The sequence below is a fragment of the Staurois parvus genome, unplaced genomic scaffold (genome assembly GCF_062004578.1).
Source record: "Staurois parvus isolate SC_StPar_1 unplaced genomic scaffold, SC_StPar_1.0 ptg000162l, whole genome shotgun sequence".
In the NCBI taxonomy this organism is placed as follows: domain Eukaryota; kingdom Metazoa; phylum Chordata; class Amphibia; order Anura; family Ranidae; genus Staurois; species Staurois parvus.
In genome coordinates this window covers 2,164,861-2,182,304 of record NW_028317958.1, presented here as the reverse complement: position 1 = coordinate 2,182,304, position 17,444 = coordinate 2,164,861, and the positions used below count along the sequence as shown (strand labels likewise).

General features: G+C 38.4%; 1 protein-coding gene across 10 annotated transcripts in view; it reads left to right on the top strand.

Annotated features, from left to right (window-relative positions):
* Positions 1-13,366, top strand: part of MAGI1 (membrane associated guanylate kinase, WW and PDZ domain containing 1) — a 768,502-nt gene extending 755,136 nt beyond the window's left edge. For 4 of the 10 annotated variants that reach the window (XM_089676006.1, XM_089676002.1, XM_089676004.1 and 1 more), the window contains 2 exons: positions 2,713-2,851; positions 10,223-13,278. In XM_089676006.1, the coding sequence (XP_089532132.1) occupies positions 2,713-2,851; positions 10,223-11,028 (945 nt within the window). In that variant the 3' untranslated portion in view covers positions 11,029-13,278. Of the gene's footprint in view, positions 1-2,712; positions 2,852-7,969; positions 8,059-10,222 lie in introns of all 10 variants that reach the window. The other 6 variants (XM_089676010.1, XM_089676007.1, XM_089676009.1 and 3 more) reach the window with 4 other exon arrangements.
* Positions 13,367-17,444: the final 4,078 nt, after the last annotated feature.

The window sequence follows — 17,444 nt, the reverse complement described above, 5'->3', positions numbered from 1 at the left end:
GTTGTTAGGTTGTTCTGTTTTATAGAAGTTACATGCATTCTGCTTCAAGTAGATGTATTAAACAATCAGGGTTTTTTTTTTCAATTCTCCTGTGGTCATATGCTTTCATTTTTCACATTTATAACAAACAGTAAATATGTATCAAAACGGGTTAATAGCACTGAGGTACTTTACATTTTTCTCTCAGATCATCCCCCCTTCTCTGTATTATCCTTCACTCAGTAAGTCAGCTCACCCTGCTCCCCACTTCCAGCAATGACTCAGCAGCACAGCTCACCCTGCTCCTCAGTTCCAGCATTGACCCAGCAGCTCAGCTCACCCTGCTCCCCACTTCCAGCAATGACTCAGCAGCTCAGCCTGCTTCTCACTTCCAGCAATGACTCAGCAGCTCAGCCTGCTTCTCACTTCCAGCAATGACTCAGCAGCTCAGCCCACCCTGCTCCCTACTTCCAGCAATGAGTCAGCATCTCAGCTCAGCCTGCTCCCCAGTTCCAGCAATGACTCAGCATCTCAGCTCACCCTACTCCCCAGTTCCAGCAATGACTCAGCAGCTCAGCTCACGCTGCACCCCACTTCCAGCAATGACTCAGCAGCTCAGCTCACCCTGCTCCCCACCCTACAGCAATGACTCAGCAGCTCAGCTCACTCTGCTCCCCACTTCCAGCAGTGACTCAGCAGCTCAGCCTGCTCCCCACTTGCAGCAATGACTCAGCAGCTCAGCTCACCTTGTACCCCACTTCCAGCAATGTCTCAGCAGCTCAGCTCACCCCATACCCCACTTCCTGCAATGACTCAGCAGCTCAGCTCACCCTGCTCCCCACTTTCAGCAATGACTTAGCAGCTAAGCTCACCCTGCTCCCTATTTCCAGCAATGACTCAGCAGCTCGGCTCACCCTGTTCCCCACTTCCAGCAATGAATCAGCAGCTCAGCCTGCTCCCCACTTCCAGCAATGACACAGCAGCTCAGCTCAGCTTGCTCCTCCCTTCCTGCAGTGATTCGGCAACTCAGCTCACCTTGCTCCCATCTTCCAGTAGTGGCTCAGCAGCTCAACTCACCCTGTTCTACTTTTCAGAGCTCTTACTCTTAGTTTACATTGAAGATGAGAAGGCTGTAAGGCTAAAAGTCACTGCTGGGAAGGGGGAATTAGGGTGAGCTGAGTTTCTGAATGACTGTGGGGAGAGGGCAGCACGGGTTGCAGAGCTGATGTTAAATTTGAGAATTAATTTCTTTTCAATTCTTGAACCTACAGAGGTCATTTGGAGATTGTTTTACAGCAAATTTTCTGCTTTGGACAATGTAAATACTTAACTTCCCTGGCGGTATTCCCGAGTGTAGCTCGGAGTTAACTTTCAGTACCAGAAGCGGTAACCCCGGGCTACACTCGGGATTACCCTGCAGCGTTGCTCTGGGATCCCTCTTGCACTTACCTTGTCCTTTGCTCCTGCGATGTCTTCCTTGCAGCGTCCCTGGCCAACTCCTCCGGCTGATGCCGGCATCTGTCTTCCAGGTTCTGTTCCCTGCGAATGTCGTATGTGCCGGCGGGAAATTTAAAAATGTTAAAAAGTGACATTCACTAAATACACTAAAATCACAAAGTATAATATTACTGTATCAAACCATTTCACATACATTTTGTCCCGAGTGCTTTGTCCTGTGCCCTGCCTGCATTTTTACTGTTCTTTCTGCCTGGAAACTGAGAAACGTCCATGGCGTCCAAAAAGCGTCCCTTTACGTCAAAAGCTGTTTTAGACCGGCTAGAGAACAGCGATCGTAAATCAGAACCACTTGCAGAATTGAGTGATAATGATTCGTGGGGAAATTCGTCATCAGACACTGAAAACGATTTTGCGACTTTGCTCAGTGATGTGCGAACTTGGTGCTGTATTTCAAATTTCAGTGTTTTTGGTTTGATTATATTATTGAATTAAATGTATTATTATATTATTATTTTTTATGATTATTTATTAAATTATAATTTATGATTTTGTGTTTCAAGTTTTATCATATCCGGGATGTTTAATAGACTCTTGTTCAGACAGATTTCAGTGAGTTATTCCTAAAAATTACAGCCTACAATAAAAAAAACAACATATTTCCATACAAAAAAATGTACCGCTTTGAGCACAGAAATATTGACATAATCAGACCGCTAGGGAGGTTAATTGATATAACAAGAATTCTTTGTATAATAGAATCATTTGTGTCAACTATAATAGGAATATTCGGAAGGTGGGAAGAAGTGGGCAAGCATCATCAGGAAATGTTGGAACTTTGCCCATGAGAATGGCCAGATATTTGGACATAACAGTGGGCCTTGGAAGCTGCTGCTTTCTATACCTGACAGCATTTGTTTGTTTTTTTGGTGACAAAGTTGCCTAAATCATTTCTATTTCTAATACACTTTTAATGCTATACAGAAAAATCAGATAAAGTATACTATCCAAGCCCTGTAAAAAAAAAAACAAGAAAGAAATTTTGTTTCATGTATCAGTCTGACATCTGGTATTGTGCAACGGCAAGGAGAAAAGTGACAGGAATCCATAAAGGCCAAGGTTATTTTTGCAGCAGTCTTGCTTTTATACTTGATGCAATGGCAATCTCAGTGTTATTACAGTGGTAAAGAGACTGTGACCAACACTCTCCCTTTTTTTATTTGTATTTTCTTTTTTTGGTAACAAATGAAATAATAGGTTGTGCATTGCTTCTCACAGGTCGGCGATGAGATTCTAGAAATCAACGGAGAGACCACAAAGAACATGAAGCACACTCGGGCAATTGAACTGATTAAAAATGGCGGTCGGCGAGTGCGTCTAAGTCTGAAACGTGGAGATGGTTCTGTGCCGGAATATGGTGGGTCAAACACTGAAAACCTTCCTTTGCTCCCTACCATCACTCCATGAATGATCTCTTTCTGTCAAGAATCTGGAGCAGGAAATACTTTTTTCTCCTTTAAATTTTTTTTCTTTAAATCACCAGTGTCTTACCAACTCTTGTGAAATCTGATTAATTGCTTCGCTTGTACTGAATTTCCGCTCTCCTCAACCTCTGCTTGCTTCTGTGGACTTTTGGGGCTCAGTATGAGGATTTAAAAAAAAAAAAAAAAAAAAAAAAGCAACGTAGCATCTTTTTTGGTGAAGGAGGAACTTAAAAAAGTCTATTTGTTAAAACTCTACTGTATTGAACTGTGCCAAACTGTTCTGATCCTTCTTTTGTAACAAATAAGGAATCCACCATTTACAAAAGAAAATTGTCATTCTTACTGGAAATCACACACTTTATGAATTCTTCCTAATTTGCCTGCACTGCAAACATAACGTTTGTGAATTGTTGATTCCTGCTTGTTTCAGCATCGTTTTAACCAGAAAAAAAAAAAAACAGATTTTATTTGTCAAAGCCTAAATGAAAAGGAAATTTATTTAAAGAGTATGGAGATATATATGTTATCAGGGAACTGAATATTCTAAACATAATTCTATTTTATGCGAGAGTATGTTCTAGCAAATACTGTGCTAAATTCAGTATATTGTAAAATATTCCTATTTAATTGCTGATGGCTCCTATATGTTTATGTATAGGGCATGTCCCAACCAAAGGTCTTTGAAGTTTCTATAAACAGTTCTGAAGCCATTTTTATCCTCCCCCAATTTGTTTTTTTAAGTTTTTGTCACCATTTTATACTTTGCCATAACATAACTGGGCCATTTGCAAATCAATGAGTAGATTATTGGGAGTTCTACAAGACTTAAGGCTATTCATAGCTGAAAATATGTAGTAGACATGTGTCTGTTCTCAAGATTGCTCCAGAAACAATGAAGGTCTTACTGAGAATGTTGTTTATTTGAAAAATACATGACAATGCCAGATCATAACTTGATAATTCTTGCAGACACAGTTGTCATGTGTGTTCATTTGATTACATGAAGATGGAAGCAAAGACATGCAAACCTTTGCTCCACAGAATACAGCTGAAAAACGTCATTTCTACAGATCCATTTTAATTGTACCTTTATGTCTATGAATAGCCAGGTCTTTGATACACCCTTTCCTTGCTTTGTATTGACCCAAGTAGAGAACATTTTTACTTCAATCCAAACTTTTATTACACTGCATTATAAAAAATTGAGAATCTATGCTGAAGATAGTCTTTGCTTAATGCACCTCTGTTGCTAACTAAACTAAGTTTATAAAAAGGTCTCCCTACAAAGATAAGGGTTAATACCTACCCCTCTTGCTGCCCACCGGCTTTTGCAGTGGGCATACTTCTAGGTTTGGTGGATTCTTGGTCCTCTGCTGTGCCGAGTGTTGGCTTCTGCTGGCCCCTATGTTACCACTATGTGCTCTAGTGATGTAGGGACCAGCGGAAGAAACCGCAGAGTGTAGAATAGGATCAGAAGATTTGTCAATGAGTGTAGCACTTGAAGACAGCAGTATAAAAAGGGGTAAGACCTAACCCTTCTTTTTGCATGGAAGATTTTTTTAAAAACTTTCTATTCAGTAGTGATAGAGTCACTTTAAAGTGAACTTGTGCTGAAGATACAGTGCAGGTAGTGTTGGATATAAGGCATTTTTTTAGTTCACCCCTGCAAAGTGCTGCTGGAGTCATCCCAAAAACCCAAACTTTTCCAGCTCTGGGGAACATTCCATGTCCCAAACAACTAATTGGCAAACACTAAGCTCCAGAAAAATCCTATTCAAATACAGACTTTCTTGAAGTCAGTGTTTGCATAGGATATTCGGGAGCTGTGGAAGTACACTGTGGGGAGGAGTAAGGTATGTTGCAGCACTTTATGGCTCTATTCAACACTAGACTTGTATTTGATATCACCAGGTGCGGTTTGCTTTAAAGGGGAATTATCTGCTTTGTATTCTATCATATTGATAATGATAAATACTTTTCAAAAGGAGAAAATACTGCCAAAAACATCATTTAAATGCTACCAAAAATGTTTTTACATTGCAAGCTTTTGGAGTACTAGTGCTCTTTGAGAGTATGTACAAATTTTGTAAACCGATGTGACAAAGGGCCATTAATTCTCCAGGAGCTTGCAAAATACTAAAAAAAAAATTTGTAAAAACCTTTTTGTTTTTTTAACCTATCCAAGTTATTTACTATGCTGCTGGCTAATATAATACAATATTCTTTTTTTGTGTCTTAATTGGGAGTAATGTTTAGGGTGAACAAATCAGGGAACACTTTGAACAGTTTTTTTACCTGTTTAGTGTCATTTTGATTTGCTCTAGGCATCCCAGAAAAAAATGCCATTGGGGAAATGGTACTTTAGAAACATTTTTGTCTTCCTACACCCTTGGCCTAACAACTTACTATTAGATGGTACGTTTCATTGTCGTTTTCTGGCAAAGCACAGCATAGGACATTAGGGCCAGCGACAGCCAAAGTCATTGAAGGGCATTGTGCAAGAATAATTCTTTGGGTTCCCCCATTCAACTACATCACAAATACAAACACTTTGATGGAAAGATAAATTGATGGAGATGATGAGTTCTCTATGTGATACTCAGAACTCTCTCATGGTTGATAAAATGCAAATTGGACTCAGACAGTAAACAGCTGAATCGCTTCCAGTTCAGATATTGAGAAAATGGTAGAACAATTATCCGTGTCTCAGTGCTGGTATAGCAGGGAATTCAGGAGGTGCTTACCACCTAATAAAACAGGGGAAAGGTTTGGGCTAGGCATCATAACAAATGCATCAAGCTTTTCAATATGTAAGCAATGTCAACATGGCAGGAGGGAACCCAGCACTTGTCTCAACCACTTCTAGTATAGGTAGGCCCATATGTCCCAGAGGGCCTATGTGCAGTGGCACAAATGTTATGTCCACCTCTGATCCAAGGCCTAAACCTTGACCCAAATATGCAAATTTATTCTAGTGGTCCAGCGGGTCAGTGAAGAGTGGATTATAAAAGTTTTTTCCTGACTAACGATTGGGGTGTATTTGGTGGATGTGATAAATGTAGGTGATCTGAGTGCTGGCCTTAGATGGAAACATAAATCCCTGGAAAGATGAGTGGGGAAATACATGCATACATCTTCACATTAGCGCCCTTATCTGCCAAGTTATATATTTCTGACAGTGGTGCACACTTGTCATAGTTTGGATCATATACTCTTCTCCATAGGGGAGTGAAGGATTTGGATCCACTGGTAATAACATTTTCTAATAAGTTGATATTGTTTAGAACAGCTTATGATTGCAAGCCATTTTCGAAATCAGGAATATTTCTTAATCACTAAACATATTGAACACTATCTCTACATCCCCTTTTATTCTAGGTATAGTATTATTGTACTCCAAGTATTCACTTGATGGTAGAGGTAGCCGCAGGAATAAGATGGTGTCTGCATACTAATTCTTGACTGAATAAACCTTTTTAATGCACGTGTGCATCACCCAATGTTTAGATATTTTGCAGACAAGATAAGGTTAGGTGCCTTATCTCAGGGGAACAGTAACATTAAGCCAACTGATCCCTCAACCAAGAATACTCAAAATTTGGTACCCATAGTTCATTGGAATAAATAATGGCCTGATCCTGCAACAGGCATGGTGCCTGATTATTTTAAAAAAATGGCAATAGTACAAAAATAGCTAATTTTATTGACAGTTAAGGTTTTTGTAAGGGGACCAGGCTCTAAACACATTGCCATCCAGTGAACAATTATCAGTTGACAATGATCACTGTCATCTGAGGTGTTTTTGTTTTTTTTGGCACCGGGGGGGTGGGGTTAGTGTAAAAAAAGAAAACTTTCTCCTGTCATGAAGGGGTTTTGGCTTCTGCTGACTGAATTTGAGAGATTTATTAGAAAACAAACCATAGCAGTCAAGGCTATGTGATATTGAAAATTACAAATTTAGATATTTTTTTCCTGGCAGATGTTTGTTAGCTTGGCAGTATAATACATCATCTTGTATAGAAATCATGATACTTCCCCTTTAATAGAACTGTTGCCAACTGTATCTCATATTACTTAGAAAACTATTGCAGTGGTTTTTTTTTTGTCATTCTATACATTTACATAGACTAAGAAGCATAATGATGATTGTGCAAGGTCCTCAACATCAGTCACAACTTCACCCTCATCAAAAAATAGTATCCCAATGAATTGTTCAGAAATATTTTGCTGTATGCAACTATTTTATGTATATATTTTTATTGTCCATTATTTTAATGGTTTCTCGTTAAAGATGCACTGTATTGTTAAGTACCCATTGTATAAACTGTCTTGTTCCTGAGGGGGTTAGCCTCAATACATGGCTGTTGCACCCCTAACTAAGACAGATGGGAAGCCAATTGACTTTTCAGCAAACTTTTTGCTTTACTAATTTATTTGTTTTAAAAATAATATAATGCAGAGACTTTGAAAGTTTTGCTGCTAAAAGCTGTACAGGTATAAACCATTACAGGGGGTCATTTGTTTCATGCTCCCCATTATAACAAATGTGAAGTTCCAGCGTAATACCTCTTAAATGGAACATGCTTCATAGTGAGGCTGTATTTTTCTTTTGTTTTTTTTTCTTTTTGTAATTTAATTTTAATGTTGTGGTCTGCTGTGGACTTGTATATATCTACACTTTTTTTTTTTTTTCGTTGAATGTAAATGTTAATTTTTTTTCTGGCAACCTGTTAATCTGTTTCCCCGTTTTTTGATTTTTTTTTTTTTAAATATATTTATTATAGTCTTGTCTGTAAAAAAAAAAAAAAAGAAAAGAAATCACATTCTAGATGCCTAATGTCACAATAGAACTCGCAATTTTCACAGCCTTATTTGGATGTCACCTAGCCAACTTGGTCGGAACTAAAAATAAACCATCCTATGAATTATGAAGATTCAATAAATCTGTTTCTCCTTTCCTCTTTCGATTCATAGGGTTTCTAAATCTTCTACTTTTTCTCTTTCCTTCTCTTTTCTTCACTTGTCTTGGTGCGGGGCTATACCTTCCTCAGCGATGATACCTCCTAATATCGCTGCATGTATGAGAAATGACAAGCTCGGAGAGCCTTGCATCTACCTAATGGGCCAAAATCAAACTACGGTTTGTAGCTAAGTAAATCCTAGGTGTTTCTGTGCTGTGGCCTAATAATTACCCATTGCTTGTGCTTTGCTAAACTTTCTACTTGTCCAGTAACTCATGAACACACCGCATTTCTCTGATCTGCACATGTAAGTACAATACTGGATGTTTCTGATGCAAGCCCTGTGAATCCATTGCAACCATACTCCAAAAAGTTTGCTTGCAAGCTTAATGTCTGGCAAGTTTTTATGAAAAACGTATGTGACCAAGCATGGTGGCCAGTCTACAAGATGCAGTCTTACCAGTTTTGTGGCTTGACAAAGTGGAGTGTGAATTTAGCCTTGTTTTTATGTCTTCATAGATAGAGCAAGCCTTTAGGTGAGCAAAAAGTAACAGTACAGTTTTTACTATGTAGATATAGGTAAAGCATGCTATGTTTTACCCTAAACTTGCATGATATTGACAGTATTGTGTCTTGATCTAGGCTAAAGTGTATTGGAATATTTTTTAGGTCATCAAAATAAAAATGGTCCTGAGGTCAAGTGAATGAAACTTCAACAGAAAACCGATAAATTGGGGAATAGTTAGGTTAAATCATACTAGAACAGTTTCATGGGATTTTAACCTGATATATTTTATTGGCAAGTATAAGCTGGTACACTACTGAAAGCTGTAAAATGAACCAGTCATGAATGAACATATGCAGGGATCTGAATATCCACTCATAAAGTAACTTTGTTGCTTGAAAAAAAAATCTGAAAAAAACAGCCTAGAAAAGAAGACTCTTAATATTTACCTTTCCAGTAGGTGGCAAGGCCTCACTTCACTCTCTTTAAAGTAGTAGTACACCACAGCAACAACAAAAAAAAAATTGGCCCCCAGGCAGTTTAAATCATAATGTGCTAGTATGCACCGAATACTAGCACATTATGACAGACTTACCTGAAAACAAAGCTCCTCAGCAGTATGCTGTCACCGCTGTAGGCCACTTCTATCTTCACCCGATTTCCTTCTGGGATCGTGGACTACGGCGTTTTGAATGGCCGAACGATGATGACGTCACTTTCACACATGCGAGCTGGAGTCACTGTTTATGGCACAGGGCTCTGAAGGAACGGCACGGTATGCCGTTCCTTTTGAAGCGCACGTGCTGGTGACATCACCAGCTGCTTCTTTAGTAAACATCTCCTGAACGGTACACGTTTAGGAGATATTTACTGTACCTATAGGTAAGCCTTATTATTGGCTTACCTATAGGTAAAAGTCAACCAAGGGAGTTTACTCCCACTTTAAGGTCTACAGCTTCCCAGGTAATCATCAGCATCTGATTCCTACTTTCCCCACTACGTGCTGCTGTTCCATCTGCCAACCTCTACATCACTACAGGACACAGTGGTAGAATAAATGCTGTTGGAATGAAACCACAGCACACACTAAGGGACCAGGCATATAACACATCTGGAAGATTCTCCTCACAGCAGAAAGTTAAATATAAAGAGTCTTTTTATTGTCTTTTTTGTTTTCAAGTAACAGTCACTTTATTATACTAATATTGCAGTCTTAAGCCTCGTTTGGCACTTCTGCTCTGACAGGGAGAGAATACAAGTGAAATATCAAACTCATCTGACCCCTGAGAACTAAGATTTCATCAGTACAATAATTCAAGAGCAAGGAGTCAGAGTATTACAGAAGCCTATTGGTGACTGGTTCTCTTTAAGGAAAAATTGGTTCACTGCTAGATGTAAACATGATCATTTTATTCTACAAACTATCCATCTCTAGGATCTACTTATTTCCTCAAGAATGGAATTCACCACCAAAAGCCTACTCTTTATCGTGATGCAGTAAGTGATCCAGACAATAATCCCATAAGTACAATGACAAATATGTGAATATGCCACTTTCCCTCTACCAGAAACATCAGCATCACTGTTACAACTTTTAGGGCACTTGGAACTCTTAAATTGGCAATAAAAGGTAGATTTAAAAACCAGCAAACACTAATGAAGGCATTCAGTAAATACATTTGTCAATAAATTTAACAGGCTTCAGTTAATACTTCTGCTGACTGCATTAACAAATGTGTGTTGCATACACTAACTAAAGGGATAAAGTTTTTTTTTTTTTTTTGTTTTTTTTTTTTAGTACACGAATGCACAAAACTAATTTTATTTTTTCTCTCCAGAAGCCAGCAGTGACAGGAACAGCCCCACAGCCAGCTCACAAAATCTTTCGAAAATGAACACTATGCCATCAGAGAGACATCCCATGCCATTGGAGTTCAGTTACCCACCAAATACTCACAAGTCATTACAGCATGAGGAAAAACGGACTCACTTCAAAGACCCTAAGGGAAGCAGGGACTACAATAGACAACATAATGACCATCACACTTGGAATGGGTCCTCTAAAAATTATTCTGTACAGAGTGGCCGAAGGGAAAGGTCTCCAGAGGCCAGGCGGCCAAGGCAAGGAGAAAGAATGGCAGTCAATGGACAGAAAAAAATGTCTCCTGAAAAGAGAACTGAAGGGACAAGGAGTGCTGAAGACACTTTCGAAAGGAAAGAAAAAGAACGTCATGAGAGAAGAAGAGACAGTTCTTCTCAAAGAACTAGGGAAAGGTCACCTGTACGAAAAAGAGATGGGTCACCCACCCGTAGACGAAAGTCACTGGATCGCTTTATGGATCAAAGAAGATCACCGGACCGAAGAAGAGAGAGCTCTCCTGAACGAAGAAGAGCAAAGTCATCTGACAGAAGAAGGGAAAGATCTCCTGACAGAAGGCGGGATCGTTCCCCCGAAAGAAGGAGAGAAAGGTCTCAAGAAAGGAGGAGGGAAAGATCTCCAGACAGACGAAGCAGAGATCAAAAATCCAGCAATCGAGACCGGGATGATCATAGTCTGAAGTCTGATACTATGAGAAATGCTAGACATCCCCCAGATCAACGGAGGAGAGCCTATAAGGAATGTAGCACAGACCTCAGTATCTGATCAATCTGATGTAACATTCCAGCCTTTCCATTGGGAGGCTTTGAGAACAAAAATTCTTTATAGTGTCTTACTTAGCACCCAACACGTAATGACCCTGTACTACCATGGAAATGTTTTATGCAGATGAAACCTTACTACAGAGTGTTGTGCCTGATGTATATTAAAGAAAGTATTTTTGATGTATCTTTTTTTAAGTTATTTGCCAAATGTAAACCCCTAAGGGATATAACATGCTCTCAAAAGGAGGTATTTTATTGACTTTGTTCACTTTTGAACTTTTATTTTGACATCTGTAGAACATGTTCATGGCACTGGACAGTAAACTGTAAGATTTTTTTTTCTCATTTTTGGCTAGGCTTCATCATCAAATTTCTTTTTCTGACTGTTATCTGAAATGACAACCAATGTATTTAGAATTCTATAGGTCGGTGGGAAGAAATAATGAAATGCGGAAACAATTGTGAAGAATTATGTGTCAGTCTAACTGATCTAATGGAGGATATTCAAGACTACTATTTCAATGAAGGAGATATACAAGCACACTTCATAAAAGCGAGTTATTTTACTGCATTATAATTTGCTAGGTGGGCCTGCAGTAGATGGGTTAAGACACCAGTTGAAAGTACTTGGCAGTGGTAACGGAGACCCCAGAGTGTTAAACCTAGCTTATTGCATAATATTTTAGAGGCTAGCAGTCTGTTGAGTGAGAGCAGTGATCCCCCTTTGTTTATTAACTCACAGCACAGACCAAGTTCCAAAAGTGACCTACATGTCTGTTCTGCACTTTACAGCCACTGACCATAAACAAGGTCAGAGATGGTGATTATATTGAATAGTCTTCCATGGACACTGCACAAAGGTCCCAAAAAACAAAAATCTGTTATGTAGGTATAAAAATCAGAATTTTTGAACCTTGCGGGAAAAGCACAAAAAACGTTTGTATTTTAATTACTACTAGTAAGGCAACCATTTTGCTGTGTTCCAAAAAACCAAGTGTTGGTGACCTAAATGAAATATTCTAAAAATATCAACTCTTAAGAATATTTTAATAATTTTAAAAATTCAGCAAATTCCAAGGACTTCAAAAGGTTGCCCGTTTGCCATTGTGGCACCCCTACAAGAAATTTTAACTAAATAAGAGCCTTTAATAAACTGTTTTTATTTTAGATACTTACATAATATAGAATAGCTTTAAATGTTGGTCCTGTGATCAGAGGATGCCAAGATCAACATCCACTTGGTCTAATAACATAGGTAATCTCATGCATTCCTGGTGGGAATCACTGATCTACAATAGTCTGCTAGCCCCTATTTTAATGTTATGGTCAATATAGGTGAACCATGGTGCTCCAGTGGAAGATGTTGGGGCATGCAGGTCTCATATATATATATATTTAATTACCTAACAGCGGATGGTGTCACAACCACTGCATATTTTCAGTCTTAACATACTGCTTCACTGCCTAGCTGAGCCGAAATATCTGCCACTTTTCCAAACATGCCACACTTACAGTGCATTTGTACATTAAAAAAAAAAAGAAAAAAAACATACTGACGTGAATGAGCGTTGCAAGTCTATCACTGTTGTTGCTATGGTACTGTACAAAATAATGGCCAATCATTGTGTGTACAGAGGTGAAACTGTAATTATTCAAGCCTGTTGAAATAACAAAAAAAGCTTTTTTTTCCTTGTATAAAAGATACTTTATGCTGAAAAAAATCATGAGAGGAATGTGATGTGTTTATATTTCTGAGAATGAAGAAAAAATTATGAATCAGGAATATATTTTAATGTAAACTGAATCAGGTATGTAAAGGTGTTTTCTTTTTTGGGAATCAGATGCCATCGCAGTGACTTGGAAGTGTTCGTTGCCTCAAGATTGGGACTAGATTACGGCATTTGTGGACCTGCTTGTCAAGTATAAAGCACTTGTATACATTCTTCAATGGTCATATCTTGTACCCAGTCCATGGTGTTATTTAATTTTTGGTTTTCTTTTTGTCTTGAAGAAAAAGAGGTTTGTGGGCCAATCTTTGTTTTGAAACACTATGCATAGATCTATCCGACACTGTTCATAACACTGCTTTATTTAAACCTATGGGAGTTATGACTTTGATTTGATTGAAGGTGATTGTTGACTTTGCAAGTACAGGCTTCCTGACATGGGGCAATACACCATGTATGTAGCTAGACAAGCAAGTCTGTGAATGCTATTTTTATTATAAATAAAGTTTTCAATACAAAATGTACCTTTTGTCTTATGAAAGCTGAAGTTCTGCATGTAGCTCTTATCTTGCATATGAGTGGATGAAATTAAATGTCCTGGTTACGATGACATATCTTGAGTATTCTTCATGCATTTAAAGTTGAATGACAAGTACTAACAAAGAGTCCGGCTAGCTCCACAACACTCTTAGGGCTTGTGTAGGTGCTTTTGGGTGCATTCAGCTTGCAGTTGAGATCAGTTTGCAATACTTCAGAGTTCCATCTAAGTTTCTTCAAAGGTGTGCGTAGGTCATACAGTTGACCATCTTCTGCGCTGCTTTTACCATTGACCTGTATAGAGATAAAAATTGTTCTGAAATAAAGGCTATGTGCACAGGTCCATATCAAACTTGGGTACCCACAATGAGGAATCGGCTTTACATTTTAAGCCAGCCCTGCTGAACTGGCTGAATTTTGACTCATGTATGGGCAGACTGGTTGTACACAAGACTGTCTATGGAATTAACTGTACAACCAGCCTATCTGTTTTTTCCTAAATGATCAGTGTTGCAGCAACACTGATCATTGTTTTCTGACAATGGAGAAGTCTCTCCACTCTCAGAATACAATACCACAGCGGGAAGGATTCCCCCAACCACATAGAATGTGTCAATCGGAGAATCATATTGTTTTTTTTTTGTTCAACCCACTGGTTGAACGAAAATGAAATATGTATGGGCTGGCGTAGGCAAGTCTTCTAGAGTTTTCTTTGTGTTCCTCCAGCTCGGGATTTAAACCTTCTCTAAAACTATTTACTCCAACCAAGCGATTTAGTAACCCATGAATTCCAGAAGACTGATTTTTTTGTACAATGGTATTCAATAGCAACATTTATTTTTGACTACCAAAATCACTTGTTTCTCATTAATAAAATGACGGACTATTCTAAGTGTTGGCTGTCATCAAGCGTGTAACTATACTCTGACTACACAGTGAATCATGCAAGTAGCAATAGCATTTAGCACTTACTGTTGGATAAGATGAATGTATATACAGTATGGGAACCTTTATATGAATACTATGAAAGCAATTAATCCCCTGTATCACTAGTGGAATTGCAAAAAAAATTAGAAAAATAACAGCACTTTAATGTTTTTGCAGTGGGGCACCATCGCACAGTTGTGGCCCTAGCTGACATTGAACCTTGAATTATAACTATGGGTGAAATTAAAAAAATGACAATGTATATTACTATTAACACAACAGTTTGTTTTTTTGTGAACCCCCCTCCCCTTTTGCCAGTGGCAGAACCGTGTATTACCTGTTAATATAGCCAGTAGATTTTTTATTTTGCTTTTTGCCTATAAGAGAGTGACAACATGGTTTGTTCTGTAGGAAAATTGCACAGCAGTGTTGTCACCCTGTGGACAGAGTAGTCTGCGATGAATATGTAATTTTGTACGGACTTTTCATTTCCAATGAAGTTTATTGGCAGATTTCACATAATACGCATTAAACAGATAAAAATGGTGACTATAGTCGTTGTCAAACTTAATAAGCCAATAATGACATACAAAACCATAAAAGGCCCGTGAAGGAGCTTTTACATCTCCCCCCAAATCTTAGGAATTCCTAGACTCAAAAGAGCATTTTCCAAAAAATTAGTCTGGGGTGCTAAACATCACAGTCAAAAGAAGAAAAGAGTAGGTAGGGTGCTCAGTGCGATGACAATGCTCTAAACCAGGTAGTTGATCCAGGGTTCCCAAGTCTTTTCAAACTGGAATTTTATCATTGAAGATGGCTGAGAGTTTCTCATTTATTGTTATCCAGGAAGCTTGGTCCTAATCAGGTCAAATGATATCGTGGGGGAGTTCCACGACTTAGCTATTGCGATGCGGGCTGCAAAAAAGATGAAAGACAGCCTGCTCACGTACCACGGACCCTCTAAAGTTGGGCATCCCAATAAAGCCTGTTGTAGGTTCTTTTTAAGATCCATGCCCGTTAATGAGTACAGGTAATTGTAGACCAGAATCTACAGACTTTTGGACATTCCCACCAAATATGGAGGAACGAACCATCTTGGGAATAGCTTTTAAAGCAGCATGACGAGGCCACTGGGATGTAAGAGGCCAATTTCATTGGGACTATATACCATCGAAGTGACACTTTTGTAGTTTGCATCTATGAGTGAGGTATTAATGTATGTCCTGGAGGCATTTCCTGCTAATTTGTGCCAATCCTCAACGTCCACTTTCAGGTAGTGTTCCCATTTTAGCATATAGTTGTTTAGAAGAAGATGTTATTAGCATAGAGTAAATTGCTGATACTAAACCAGATTTTGTCACATGATCTACATAGAAATTCCTATATGGACTTGTAAGTAAGAGACAAATTAAAGCCTAACTTCATTTATCAATTATTTAAAAGTTACAGCACAAATTGTTTTCTTTTTTGTTTGTTTTTTTTAAAGTGCAAGATAACTTTGAGTGTAAACTTGGTTCAAATAAAGATATTTAGTGCAAGAGAAGCAATTCTTTTAAATCTGATAAATCTTTATAGTTGTCTGAAGACTTATGAATCATACCTGGCTCAAATAAAAAGATAACTGCTGCATAAGACAAGTAACTTTTTACAACTGTTACCAAAATATTATGGAGACTCATAAATTAGTCTAGTTTTTTTTTAATGGATTGAAGTGCTGTCACATAATTTGTGTATTTGTATTAAGATTTTTTTTTTTCTTTGGAGATTTTAAATATCTGAGATTGCAATTAATTGGTATGGCCTTCAACAGGGTGAGGGTGAACACAGTTGAATTTATTAAATCACTTATTCTTTAGTAATTAAAAGAGTGAAGCAATATGAATAATGGGTGACCTGTTGTATGTAGTGTTATTTGGTTTATATCATTGAAGAAGTGTAAATACCACATCTGCTGGAGACTTGACTTTTATAGGAAGCGGAGAATTCATGAATCAACAGGTAAACAGGATCATCAGGTAATAAAGCTTTGTTATTACTTCCCAACCGCCCTATAGCAGAAACACTAGCACGGGTGCGCAAAATCATGTGTGTGTATATATATATATATATATATATATATATATATATATATATATGTGATTTTGCATTTCCAGGTAGGGGATGCACGCACGCACGCCCTACGCGTGCTGCCATTCATGGCCACAGCTATCAATCACCGGGTGATTTCCGAGCATCTCCGAAGGGGGGATGGGGGACTGTTTGTAAACAAAACAGCTCTCCCTGTCAGCTCCTGCACACTACTTTGCACAGCACAGCCATGCAAAGCAGTGTGCTTACAGTGAAGCACATAGACACAGCACTTAGTAAAACAGCACACAGTTGACCCTTTGATTGCCCCCTCATGTTAACCCCTTCCTGCCCAGTGCCATTAGTACAGTGTCAGTGCTTTTTTTTTTTTTTTAGCACTGATCACTGTATTGGTGTCACTGGGGATGTCTGTGACACCAAGTCTGTTCCCCCCAGTGTCAGAATGCCCGCCGCAGTCCCTCTATAAGTCGCTGATCACTGCCATTACTAGTAAAAGGCAAAAAAAAATCCCAGTATCTATACCACCATTTGTAAACAGTATAACCTTCACGTAAACAATTCATTTACACGTATTAGGATTGTTTTTTACCAAAGCAGAATACATTTTGGCCTAAATTTACGATGAAATTTGATTTTTTTAATTTTTTTACTAAACATGTTTTGCTCTCTAACTTGTCAGTCTTTTTTTTTATAGCGCAAAACAATAAAAACCGCACAGGCAATCAAATACCACCAAATTTTTTCGTGGGGGAAAAAAAAGACTTAAATTTCATTTGGGTGCAGCGTTGCATGACCGCACAATTGTCAGTTAAAGTAACGCAGTGCCATAACGCAAAAAATGGCCTGGTCAGGAAGCGGGGTAAATCCTCAGGAGGGTAAGTGGTTAAAGAGGAAACCCAGGAAAACAAAAGCTGCTCTGCTAATGCAAGTGGCAGACTGTATCATTTATGTCATTTTTGATCATGGTTCCATTTAACTAGTAAAACTAGTTTGTCTCTAAAGCGGACCCAATGTCTAAATGTTAACATTTATAGTCCCATGGTTGGCACCACAGTATATCCAAAATATTTTGTGTACAAAAATCTTATAATGTGATGAATAATATAAAAACTGGATCCCCAGCACTTCTCATTCCACT